Genomic DNA, 13,610 nt, shown 5'->3' on the forward strand with positions numbered 1-13,610 from the left:
CTAGGTTATGAAGGAGAGGAATGCAGTTTATGTGGTTTGGTTGAAGAGGAATGATAACACTGGTGGGGGAGGGAAGGCAGGCCGGAGCCTTGGGGGGAAACAGTACAGATGCGAGGTGACTCTTGTGAGCATGGTTGAGTTGGGTGGCATTAGTTTTCTGAATTCTTGTGTATCAGGCATCGTCTTAGCTGCTCCATCTACATTGCTCCAGCTAAGTTGTTTACTCCACTGTGCAAATAGTTACTGCTTCTATTTTACATATGAGCAAAACTGTCTTAGCAATGAAACTGCCCTACCCAGGGTGTCACAACTAGTAAGGAATGGAACTAATCTGTTTTCCTGCCATAACACCTTGGCCTGGCCACAGACTCAGGGCCTTAGTTTGTGCTTAAGGTTGGACCATAGGAAATAGCAGGAGGAGGTGGGGGACTGGCTGATAAGACTGACAGAGGTCTGACTGTTAAGTCTGGGGCAGGGAGAGGAGGAGGGGGAAGGGAGGGCAGAAGGAAAGCAGCTGACATGTGTCTTTGGGTCTAGGGACTTCTCAAGGTATTTGCTACATGCTTGCCAATAGGTTGTTTTTAAATAACTGTTTTGATATCATTTCAAAGTTGCACAAAAGTTCCAAAAATAGTACAATAAACTCTTACACTATGCTTTACTTGACATTCACCGATTATTTACATTTTATTCAGTCGTTTTATCACCTAATATATGTATAGTCACATTTAGACACCTCTTACAAACCAAATTAGAGATACCATATCCTTGACTTTCAACTCACTGTGTGTCTCCTAAGAATATAACCACAATGAAATTATTGGAACCAGGAAATTTGACGTGGAATTAATGCTGTTATCTAACCAATCCACAGTCTACTCTCCCATTTTTTTCAACTGGCCCAATAATGTCCTTTATTGTTGTCTTTCTCTCTTCTTGATGGGAATCTAATACTAGCACCTCTGGAATACTTTCTTTACTCCTCCAGCCCAAAGTGAGTGGGTCCTCTCCTGTTTGGGAGATAGCATAGGGAACAGCACCCCAGACTCCTCAGTCTGAGCTCCATATGGAATGAGGAAATAGGAACAACTTAGTATGATCAGTTCTAGGGCAATGCTCAGGCCCAAGGTGTAGAAGAAAGCTATGGATCTACAAAGCAGGAGAAGAAGGTCTGTATTCTTCCATTAATTAAATGTGAGACTTTAATGGAAGATTTACATCCCTCTGTACCATAGCTTCTTCGTCATCCATGGCTGACCCCAGGCCTTGTCCAGCTGTGATGTCAGGCCACTGATGGGAAGGTTTTGAGGAACATGTTCAAGTGAGGCAACTAATTCTTCTCACATGATGTATGGAGACATGAAGCTTACAGAAGCTCAGCTGAGTTTGCACAGCAGTGACCAGCCTATGGGGGAAGGACCAGTTCTGATTGGCTGGGGAAGTTCTTAGGAGTTTTGTATGGAGGAAGACAAGCTTGCTGCCTGTGTGATGAAGGACAGGTCCATGGGGCTTAAAGATTGGTTTGAAAAAATCCAGGTATAAAAAAGCACAGGTGAGCCAATGCCAGTTTGACACCAGACTAGGGATTCCTCTAATCTGTCTGTATAAGTGAATGGCCTTGCTATCGTTTCTAATGTATTTATAAGGTACCATGTGATTTTTTTGTTGTTGCTTTGTATGTTCCTCCCCCACAGTATAGCCCCTGTTTTCACTGTATTTGATGTCAGTATAATTTGGGGAGGGGAAGAGAAAACAACAAAATGTTTAAATAGGGATACAGGTGGACCTATTGTAACAATGAGATATACAAGGCAGTATGTTGAAAAATGAACTTTACAATTTACGGAGGGAAAAGGGTGGTGTAGTTGTGGAGGTGGAAGGAGGGAAGGGATGGTAGGGAAAAAACAAAGGAGGAGGCAACAATGCTTCATAAGAAATGTACTCATTACCTTGCTCATGTAACTGTAACCCCTCACAATAAAAAACTTATTTTTTAAAAAAAAAGAAAAAGTGATAAGTATCCATGGCAGGCTTTTACAAATTGACAATTGTACCATGAGTCCATTCATAGCAGGTATTTGGTTTTTCTAATCCATTTTTTTAATTCTCTGCTTTAAGGGTCCTTGCCTCCACTATGGAGCTGTAGTTTAAAGTTGATGCAAGCCAGCATCCCTTTGGGTTCCATGTCTGGCCTTGAGGCTAATCTCTGTCATTGGTCACTATGGACCATCCAAGTGACCAGAGTAGACCATCTAGCTTATTAGGTTGTTTTTTGTTATCTTGGCCTTGACTTCCATATGTGTCTTTCTGTGAAACAGCAAGTCACCCCCAACTTGAAAGCATCCTTGTATATCAAGTTCAGTGTCCAGTTTTCATGAAGGTTTCCTCAGGATCAGACATTTCTTTTAAACATCCTCTGTATTGCCATGCGAGGTGCTATATACCCTGATAGGATCCAAAGGGCTGGAAGGAAATGCTGGAGAGTTTGGGTTTTGAGATCAAGACTTTTCTGACAGTGAAAGATAGAAGCTAGGATTCTTTCATGAAGGTCTCCAAAGGTAGGCACCAACTCCACTTTCTCCCTACCACAAAAGAGGTTTAAGTGTGATAGAGCCCACTACCCTACCCCCACATCCTGCCTGTGCCTGTGACCCTGTGACATCCACCCCCAGACTTCTGCTTCCAGCTTCTTCTCCAGCACTTTCTGTGCCTCCCATAAGCCTGGCAGTGAGTCTTTCTCATGAAGCATCTGACAAGCAACATTGGCCCCATGCTGGGTTGCCTCTTTCACAGCCATCCCCACATTCCATTTTCTGGGGGCTCAGGGATAAGTGTTTGTAGTAACAAGAACTGTGGTCCTCTGCAATCTTCTAATGTGACAGAAAGCCTTTACTATAATGGAAGTAAGTGTGCAGTTTGCCCAGAGATGTTAATCTAGGAAAATAACCAATCTGTTTCCACATATTTGTAAGGGGACATGCTCGAAAGGGGAAGGGGACCAAGTCACCCAGAACCCTGGACCTACCTCAGGGCCTTCCATACCAGGGCTCCCCTGTGATCTCTGAGTGCTCACTCCACCCTTACCCAGCCTATGTCCCTTTCAGGAGCCTTTGGCAGGCAGTGCATGTGGATTTTGGGAACTGTGAAGAGTTTAATGTCTATTTTTAGTTAACTACCTAAAAAGGGAAATGTCCCCAGAGAGGCAGAGATCCATGGACCTCCCGAATGCAAGGCTGTTAACACTAGCTCACCAATTCTCCTCTCAGACCCTTTTCACTGTGAGAAGGGAAGGGGTAGGGGAGAAGTACTCATTTGCCTTCAGAATAGCAGTCTAGAAACTTCTGTGAGGGATTGACCCTTCCCTCCAAAAATGGAAGGCAGGTTCTCAAGGTCAAAACTAGGTTAGTCTTGGGCCAGCCGAGGCAGAAGCAAAATGGATTAGCCAGACACCAGGCATTCGGGGACTGGTTTTCCTAGCCCTTCTCAGGTTTCCTGGGAGACATCTAGATCCAGTGCTTTCATCCGTGATCATTTTGTTGGGTTGTCTCCTATCTAGAGTAGATGGCTCAGCTACCCAATGGTTTTAATCTCAGAGGTCACAGAGCAGACATCCTAAGAGAGTCATGGCAAGTTGTTTAAGAGTTCAAGCTCCAAGACTGTATCTGTCAAACTAGGGGCTGAGGTGGGCCATTCCTTGGGAATTCCCAAGTTAACAGAACCTCTTAGGTTCTATTCCTAACAGCTACTGATCAAGCAAATGCCAGATTCTGTGCTAGGCCCAGGATTCAGGAAGTGGGCCATGTTGCTGTCCCCTGGAAGCTTTCTGTAAGATGTGTGTGGGCAGGTGTGGGTGTGTATTGGGGATGTTTTTTCTGCAATTGCAGAGCCTTGGATGAGTGCTGGAATAGATCCATTGCAGAAGGACAGGAAATCATTCTGGAGACAGTGATATCTGAGTGAGAACTGCCTGAAGAATGGGGCAGGAGTCAACCAGAGGAAGAGGGAAGGGCTGAAGGCAAGAGGCTTGGTGTGGAGTTTAGAATGGTTCCAGGCCCATCAGCAGTGCCTGAGAGCAGTGCCTGGAATCCACATTTAACAATTTTCCAGGCAATCAGAATGTATGATAATACAAACATGAGTATACTGGGCATGAGGAAGGGTTTTCCCCAAGAGGGAAGAGCTGGAGAAAAGGCTGAGAGATGAAAGTTAGTGATCTTGATCCTGAATGGCAGTGAGCAGACACTGCAAAGGTTTCACAGTGGGATGACTTTGGATTACACTTGAGGAGGATCACTTTAGCTACAAGATATTAGATGCATATAGGTAGGGATGGAAGACTTTGGACTGGGATGGGGATGGTGAGTATGAACTAACATTTAGTTGATAAAATTGATGGGACTTGTGAGTGGGCACAAGCAGGAAGGGCACCTCCAAAGAGACTGGAATAAGGAGAAAATTGGGGCAAAGATTCTGGATTTGGGGCTGGGAAGGTGGCTCAGTGATAGAGCGTTTGCCTTGCATGCATCAGGCCCTGGGTTCGATTCCCCAGCACCACACAAGCAAAAAGAAAAAAAGCCAAAAGTGTGCTGTGGCTCAAGTGGTAGAGTGCTAGCCTTGAGCTGAAGAGCTGAGGGACAGCACCCAGGCCCAGAGTTCACGTCCCACGACCAGACCTCCCTGCCAAAGAAAGATTCTGGATTTGGTTTTGGATATGTGGGCTTGTAGTGTATGTTTGGCATCCCCCAGAGAGATGATGGCCAGGTGTGGATATAAAGGTGTGGGTCTCAGGAGAAAGGGCTGTCTCTAAGGACAGAATCAGGGACAGGAAGGTAACTCTGAGAACAACCATGAATGAATGAGGGTATGTGAGTTTAGGGCGCAGGGCTGGGCTGGGAGGGCTGGGCTGCCTGGAGCTGGTTGCTGGGGAAGGCATCAAAGATCTCCTCAGAAGTAGACCTGGTAACAAGTAGAGGAATGGTGCTCTATATCCTTTTCTGGACCCCACAAGTGGTAGCCATCAACGGATTTTGCAAATATGGGTAGATTTCGTGTTCCTTGTAGAATATTCCTCTGTGCTAACAGCTGATGCAGAAAGTTCAGGGTATCGGAGAAGGGGATGAAAGAGAAAGGACTGACATGAACATTAACATACAAGAGAGTCCAAAGGAAAAGAAACCGGTTAGTGACCTAAGGATTACTGAGAGTTTGAACATAAAGGACCAGCAAGAGCATTTACTTAGAGGGTCCAAATAGAGGCCAAGGAGAGCCTTGGTGCCCTTGTATAGGTACAAGCTGAACCCCACTGAGTGGCATAGTAAATAGTTGAAGAAGCTAAATTTGTCCTAGAAGGAAGGAAAGTCCTCTATGGATCTTTCTGCTTAGGAAAGAAGGTGAGTGTGGAAGGGGTCCATAGTAGACTATATTTTTTTCAGCAAACTAATTATGCTTCCCCACTTATTAAATGAGGAAACTAGAGCTCCAAGAGATTAAATAATGTGCTTTAAGAGGCATGCGTTAGTAATAGGATGATATTTGAACACAAGTCCAGCTCCAGAGCCTGAAACCTCTCTGCAGTTCTTGAAAGGACAGAGAAGGGTCTCAAAGGCCTAGAATTGAGAGTGGAACAAAAGGTGACTCACAGACAGAAAGCAGCCAGACACAGGATGGCTGACTTCCCTGAGACTCCATCACCTTTTTCATAAGATGGGGACATGGTGAGGTGGCCTGCTTGTGTTTGGAAGGGGTAAGACCCACATGAGAAGCTCCCTCTGAGAAAGCAGATTTTAGAATGCAGTGAGTCGCCTTTCCCTCATGAGTCCAGACCACCATTAATGGATTCCAGCAGATGGTTACAGAAAATATGTGTAACATGCAGAACATTCTTAACATTTAAAATTGTTTTTACTGTTTGGAACCAGAGCAGCTTCAAATGCTAACCAATTCAAACAGCAGTAGTTCCAGATTTCTAGAGTAAACATAAAAACTGGGCCTTGGATCCTATTAAACTGTAACACAAAAGATATATATTGGATAGAGTCCTGCTCTGATCTTATAGAAGTTTACACAGAGCCTCCAAGTGGGATGGGGGAATTTTAGAAGCCTCTGATTATGCTGCCCCTCCTGTTAACCCCTAGCTTGACCCCTAGGGAGTGTCACCTCCCCACCCATTCCCAAGGCGAAGGAGCTCAGCCACAGCTACATCTGTCTGCCAGGCCTTTTCATTAGTAAGGTACGGCAGACTGGACAGCTTAACACAGACATTTATTTTCTCACAGTCCCGGAGTCCAAAAATCCAAGATCAAGGTCTCTTTCATTAGCATGTAGATAGGTAGCTGTCTTCTCTCTGATCTTCCACTTTACAAAGCCTTCCTTCTGTGTATTTGTCTAGTCAGTGTTCTACCTATCTATCCACCTTTCAATATCTATCCATCCATCCACCTATCTATCCTGACTCATAACTTCCCTCTCAAACTCTTATAAGGGGACCATGCAAGTTGAGGACCTGCCCTACAGACCCATTTTAATATATTCCCAAAAGAATAATAGAGGGTAAATATTTTTAAATACATTTGAAAGAGGATGGACACAGTCAATATAGATTGTTTACAGCTATGAAAATTGAGCAAGTAAACCTGTGAAATTGTTTTTAGAAGAGGGAAAGTTTAGAGAAGCAGTGATAAAATGGTGAGATTGATTGGAATATATTATAAATACATGCAGAAATGTAACAATAAAATTCTCCTCTGTATAATGTAAGTAATAATAATAATAATAATAATAATAATAATAATAATGATGGTCCTGTCTCCAAATGCAGTCACATTCTGAGGAACTGGGGATCAGGGATCTAGCACATGAATTTGAGAGGACACTATTCAGCCCATACTAACAGTCCTTCCCACAGCTTTTCTGGTCTTCTTCCTTCTGGGGTCAGAGCTGCTCTGAAAGAAGTCCTCTCTCCTTTTCCTTGAAGACCTCTCTCTCAATGCCCACTCCCTTATCAGCAGTCCTGGGTGAGGGCTGGGTTTGGGGCTTTGCAGCTCAGCCTGCCATCTGAATCAATGTCTAGCTTTCCTGTGTTCTATACCTTTAGCATCTTTAGGTTCTCCCTCCCTCTCAGGAAGTCCTGGCCATCTACCTCTCACCTCACCTCAGGAGGAACCTTAGCTTAATATTTCCTCACCGTATTTCTCTTGGTCCATAATTCTTGATGAAGAAGTCCCTTTACCTCCCCTCCCCCCACCCCACCTATTTCCCTAGAGTCACTTTTGACCCAACATCCTCTGAACCTGGCCTCCATAGCACCACCCTTTACCTCTGTGCTGGCCATACCTGGAGCCCTTTCCAACATCTATCCTGCCCCCTTTGCTCACAGTGACATTTTCAATACTATCAAGGCCTTCCACAGCCTTGTCCTTCCCCTGGCTCCTCTCCTGGGTATCAGGAGAATTAGCCCTGGCTCCTTCTCATCTATCACTGAATTCTTTTCCCCAAAGCACTGACCTAGCCTCCCAACTTGCCACTAACTTCTGCAATCTTTTCAGTCTCTACCTAGAACTCTGACCCTTCTCACTACATATGCCTTCAATACAACTTCCCATGTATCTAAGCAAGAACTCGCAAAGTAACTTTTGTTTTTTTTCCCTCTTGTTTTCCTCCCTAAATTCCTTTAATGTTTCTTTAATGTTGCATCATCTCTCCTGAATGGACCTTGACCAATGACTAAGTAGATCTGACAGTAGCCCAATTGTCCCCAAGCAGTTGGGGAAAACTGAAGAGCCTTGGGCCCAGTCTGATAACTCTTTGTCTTAGGACTCCTTGTTCCCTTAAAACAAAAGGCCTAGCTGTAATCTCTACATTAGAAACCAGTGTCACCCAGGAGAACTTTCGGTAATGATGGAAAAGGTATGTCTGTACCTTGTGGTTGCTAATCACGTGTGAAAACTGAGCACTTAAAATGTGACAGAGGGACAGAATACTTAATTTTCCTTAAACGGTCACACTGTCTTCATACTATTGCTTTCTGATGCCAGCCTCTACCTAGCACCACCCTGCTCTTAACACTGCCCTGTCTGCTGCTCCCATGGGCTTCTCTCCCATCTCCAGGTCAACTTTTAAGGCCTCAGGTTCTTTCTATGCTCACTCCTGGGCCTTCCAACCATGTCCTTAATTTGAAGGTTCTGTTTCCTACTTTTATTTTAGTTAGCTATTTTGGTGGTAGCACTAGAGTTTGAACTCAGGCCTTCCTTTCACTTGGTAGACAACTAATTTTACATTTGAGTTATTGTCTTCTGCTTTTGAACAACTGCATCTTGTTGACTAGGTAACATATCTTTTTTTAACTTTCTTTTTTTTGCGGGGGTTGTGCTGGAGCTTGAACTCAGAACCTCACAGCCCCAACAAGGCTTTGCTTGCTTGCTTAGTGCTCTACCATTTGATCTATACCTCCAGCCAGGCTTTATATGGTTATTTTTGGAGATAAAATCTCACGGCCTGGCATGGAACCATAACTCTCCAATCTCAGCCTCCTGAGTAGCTAAGATTACAAGTATGAACCACTAGCACCTTGCTTACAAATGATTTTTATATATCTTCATCCAGATTCAATTTCATTGCTTGCTTTTTCATGTGTACTTTCTTTCCCACTTTTTTTTTTCAGTATTGGAGATCAAACCAAGCCACATCCTCGGCCCTAATTCCTTTATCCTTCTATCTGTCCACATACATACACAAAGGTGCACATGCATATATGTATATACATACATTCTGTTCTATGAGTGGTTTGAATCTGTAAACCCTTTACAATATACTTCATTCGGTGTGTATTTTTCCTAAAAGCAAGGAATTGTCTATAAATCTAAAGTTTAATTATCAGAATGGCAAATTAACACTGATATAATACTATCATCTAATTTATTGACCATATTCAAATGTTGTCAGTTGTCCTGTAAAATGTCCTCTAGATAAAACCCTTTCCTGTTTCAGACATTCCAACATTTTGGGCCTTGAGGATAATCCCTGAATTCTTACGTTTGTTTGATTTTCTCCTCTGTAGAAAACCAGGTTCATAGTAGGTACTGATTGGCACTTTGCTGACACACAGTAGGCCTTCAGTAGGTTTTTGGAGATGTAGGGGTCACTAATGGCAATGAATAAGCGTGGTCTCAAGATTACAGTCATCTCCCTTTCTGAGCCACTTGCCATAATCATCACCTCTGTGGTCAGGGGGCTTCTTTGAGGGTCCCCTCCTTGCAGCAGCCTCCTGGGAGAGTCTGCTGGGTTACAGCACTCTCCCACTGTAGAAACACACACAGGATTATCCACAAAGTCAGTGAACCTGCCTGTGGTCACAGAGCAACCGCAGCCAAGGCGTTCGACAGTGCCACTCCTCTGTAACCCACAGTAGTGGAGGCATTAGCAGTATTAATCCATCTGTTCTTTCAGCAAATAGTTATTGGAGACCTGCTGCATATTGAGTATATAGCAGCAAATAGCAACAAAAATAAAACCCTGCTCTTAAAATCCTACCCTTTAGGGGAGGAGGACAGATAATAAATAAACAATAAGTGCCAGGGAGTGTTTATTGAATCAGTGTAAAAGTAAGGAATGCTTGGGAAAGGGACTGTGTCCTATATGTAGATCATCTCATTAGTGAGTTGCTTCCCTATGTTGTTTTTTTTTTTTAAGATATAATTTCCTTGTGTACTGCCTTTAGTGCACGGTTCTGTGAGTCTTGACAAACTCCTATAATCATTTAATGGACATCACGATAAAGATAGGTATCATCACCAACACATTTCCCTGTATCCCTTGGTGGTCAAGCTCTTCTCGCCTTCACCTTTGGCAGCCATTAGTCTGTTCTCTGTCCTTGATAGTTTTGAATTTTCTAGCATGTTGCACAAATAGAATTACATAATACAAGCCAAGCACTGGTGGCTCGCACCTGTAATCCTAGCTGTTCAGGGGGCTGAGATCTGAAGATCACGGTTCAAATAGACTCTTATCTCCAATAAACTACTCACAAAAAGCCAGAAGTGGGGCAGTGGTTCAAGTGGTAGAGTGCTAGCCTTAAAAGAAGGTCAGGAACAGCACCCAGGCCCAGTTCAAGCCCTAGGATCACCACCACAAACAACAACAATAAGAATTATATATAGTACATAGTCTTTTGAATCTGACCTGTCGTAGCTAAAGAGAAACTATGGTGGTAGTTCATTTTTCAATTGATGAGAAGTACTGTGCTGTATCAGTGCACCATAGCTTGTCCATTCTCCAGCTAAGGAACACCAGAAACCTTCTAGTTTGAAGCAGTAACATACACTACACACACACACACACACACACACACACACACACACACACACACACACACACACATGCCACTATACACATTCATGCGTGGGTGTTTGTGTATTATTCATTTGAATAAATAAATGAGTTGACCTTTGAGCAAAGGCCTGAAAGAAATATGCAGTCAAGCCATGAAAATAGTTCAAGTTATGTATCATTCTGTTAATTATTCAAATGAATGGATTTGTGCTATGAAACATCTCTGAGTTATTTTTCTTTCCTTTTTTGTTGGTGCTGGGGTTTAAGACATTTTCTTATTTGAGTAATTTAGAGAAAGTAAAGGAGAAGGGAAGATACCACTCATTTATCCATTTATTCATTGATCCTTTCAACAGACATTTTTTTAAATGAAAGCCACAGGTCCACAGTCTATGACTCAAAGGAAGCCTGAGACCCTCAGATCTATAGCAAAGGCTAAATTTAGTTCATTATCTGACTTAAGTTCCTCACTGAGTTTCCTGAAAGTTAGAGAGAGTTGTGAGTTTGGGGTTATCATCTTTGGTGTTGGTGGTGGTGTTCGTTTTCTTGGCTCTATCTTTTTTGGGGGAAGGTAGTAGAGGAGTTTGAACTCAAAGCCTTATGTGTGCTAGGTGGGTGTTCTATCACTTGTCCCCAGACTTTTTTATTTTATTTGTTTTAATAGGATCTCTTTTTTTTTTTTTTTTTTTTTTTTGCCCAAGCTGGCCTAGGCCATGATCTTCTTATTTATGTCTCCATTGTAAGTAGGATAATAGATACATATCACCACACTTGGCTTTATTGGTTGAAATGAGATTATTAATAACTTTTTGCCCAGGCTGGCTTCAAGTCACAATCTCAATCTCCAGTGTAGTTGAGATTACAGATGTGAGCCATTACATCCAGCCTTGGGTTATCTGAATAGAATTATGAGGACTGAAGCATTTTTGAGATGTTTTTTTATCATATCAGAGGCTTCAGGAATTCCTGCAAAGCACCTCCCCCCCTCCCGACCCTCCCCACTCCCACCAAGAATTGATATTCACAATGAGGTTGTACACATGAAAGGGTAACAAGAACCTCCTGGAAAAACACTTGGATGGGGGCTTTCCTTGAATGAAAGTCCAGTGGACAAGACAGCATCCTTCTAGGACTCAGGGTCTTTGTGGGATGACAACTGGCAGAACATAACTTGTAAATTTCTTTGTTTCAGGTGATGCTACTGTGAAAAAGAAACCTACCCCCAAGACACCTACTAAGGCAGGTAATTAGTCACAGTCTACCTGGTGCCAAGAGAATTATCTGCCATAGGGGCTTTTCCTTTACCAACTGGCTGACTCCCTGGGTATGTAGTCAGGGTACCCTTCCCAAGATTAAGCTCCAAATCTGTCAGGCCACACCTGCTCCTCAGTCTACCTCTGCCCAGCCTGTACTTCACCCTTGTCCATGATGGCATCTGTTCTCTGATACCACTTGTGTGCCCACAGCACAGTCACCCAGTGTGGGCAGCTTTCCTGTCCCTTCTGCAAGATTCTGCTAGAGCTTCTTTCCTTGTGGTGGGATGAGCCAGTCTACACTGCTTCTGTGCCCTGCTCTGCAAGTCCCTGTTCCTCCAGTACTTGTCTGTTTTCCATGGAGAGATATTTGAAGACATAAACCACACCAAGCCCATCAGCCAGTGTGATCCAAAGGTTAGAAGGCAAGGCACTATTAAATTAATAAGCATGTTAGAACATCGATTCAAACCACTAGAATGAGACACAAACTCCTGCACAACCATGGTAGAGATATGTCATGGTAAGTTATGTGGGTCATTTCTATGAGTATCTAAACAAAGAGGTCAATCTTCCTAGCAGGTTCTCAAGCTCAATGTTCTAGATCAGGGGTTAATACCACCAGTCTTACCCTGAAGGTTTCAGAAGGTAAAAGAAGAACCGACAGACCAACACTGAACAATGGCAGCAAAAAGATCAGAATGCCTGACACCCTTCCCCCTCACTCAGTTTCTATACTGTCTCCTCCCAGTTATGCCTCCTCAAATCATCCAGTTCCCTGAGGACCAGAAGGTACGGGCAGGAGAGCCTGTGGAGCTGTTTGGGAAAGTAGCTGGTACCCAGCCCATCACCTGTACCTGGATGAAGTTCCGAAAGCAGGTCAGTAACAGGAAAGGGGTGGTCCAAAGAAAACCCACAGCCCCTGAACTGATAGGGATGAGAATTGCTGTGAATGAGACAGCATTGCTCTACATCACTTTAGAAATGAGAGAGACTATAAGATGTAAGGGCTTGTGCCTGTAATACCAGTACTCGGGAGAATAAAGCAAGGAGGACCACAAGTTCAAGGACAGCCTGGGCAGCTTAGCAAGATCCTATCACAATAAGATTAAAAGGGTATAGTTCAGTGGTCGAGAGGCTTGTCTTGCATGATTGTACTGTGGGTACAATCACCATTAACCCTCCACAGAAAAATAAATTATAAAAAAGAAACAAGAGTGCCCTACCACCCACCTGTCTCCCAAATCAGAGTTCTTATTAACATTTTCTTTCAAGTTACCCAGTACACCCTATTTTAATAGACAATTTGTATAATAAAAACCACACACATGTGGCCCCTCTAATTATGCTATCTTCCCAGAATCCTATTCAGATCTGTGAGCTTCCAGGCCAGCCCACTGATGTCTGCAATAACAACTTAAATTTACCACGTACTGATGGGATCAACACAGACTTAAGGGCTTTCACACAGAAGAATTAAAAGTTAAATCAATTTTGGAGGTTGGGGCCATGTGGCTCAAGTGGTAGAGCACTTGACTAGCAAAGACCAAGCCTCAAGTTCAAACCCAAGTACCTCAAATAATAATAATCATAATAGTGACGGATCTATGGATCTACCCATTCTGAACATTTCAGGCAAATATATCATCTTTGTGCCTGGAATTTGGGGGAGGAGGGGAATTAGTGTTCTCAAGGTTCACCCTATTCCTTTTTATAGATGAATATTCCCTGGATGACTAAGAATACCACATTTAGTTTATCCATTCATCAGTTCTAGACACTTGAGTGGTTTCTACTTGATTAAAATCTCAGTAGCCACTTGTTGCATTGGACCACCAAAGGAATTAGATCTTCAGGGTGGGTTTGGCAAATAAATGATGGCTCTGATGGGTTCTCTTATGATCTCAGGCCAGAATGGTGATGAGGGACTCCTGAGCCACCTGAGAGGAACATCAAGTTCTGATGAGCATCAAGTCCATTTCAGATCTGGACCCTCTCAAGGGACTTGGCTCAGGAGATGGGACTTTAGGG

The 13,610-nt window shown here is 43.3% G+C and overlaps 1 protein-coding gene across 8 annotated transcripts in view; it reads left to right on the forward strand.

Moving 5' to 3' along the window:
* Window positions 1-13,610, forward strand: part of Mylk (myosin light chain kinase) — a 196,211-nt gene that overhangs the window by 130,586 nt on the left and 52,015 nt on the right. For all 8 annotated transcript variants that reach the window (XM_070030043.1, XM_070030045.1, XM_070030047.1 and 5 more), the window contains 2 exons: window positions 11,519-11,569; window positions 12,331-12,458. In XM_070030043.1, the coding sequence (XP_069886144.1) occupies window positions 11,519-11,569; window positions 12,331-12,458 (179 nt within the window). The remainder of the gene's footprint in view (window positions 1-11,518; window positions 11,570-12,330; window positions 12,459-13,610) is intronic.

The sequence above is a fragment of the Dipodomys merriami genome, unplaced genomic scaffold (assembly GCF_024711535.1).
Source record: "Dipodomys merriami isolate MVZ:Mamm:240054 unplaced genomic scaffold, mDipMer1.0.p SCAF_2, whole genome shotgun sequence".
Taxonomy (NCBI): Eukaryota; Metazoa; Chordata; class Mammalia; order Rodentia; family Heteromyidae; genus Dipodomys; species Dipodomys merriami.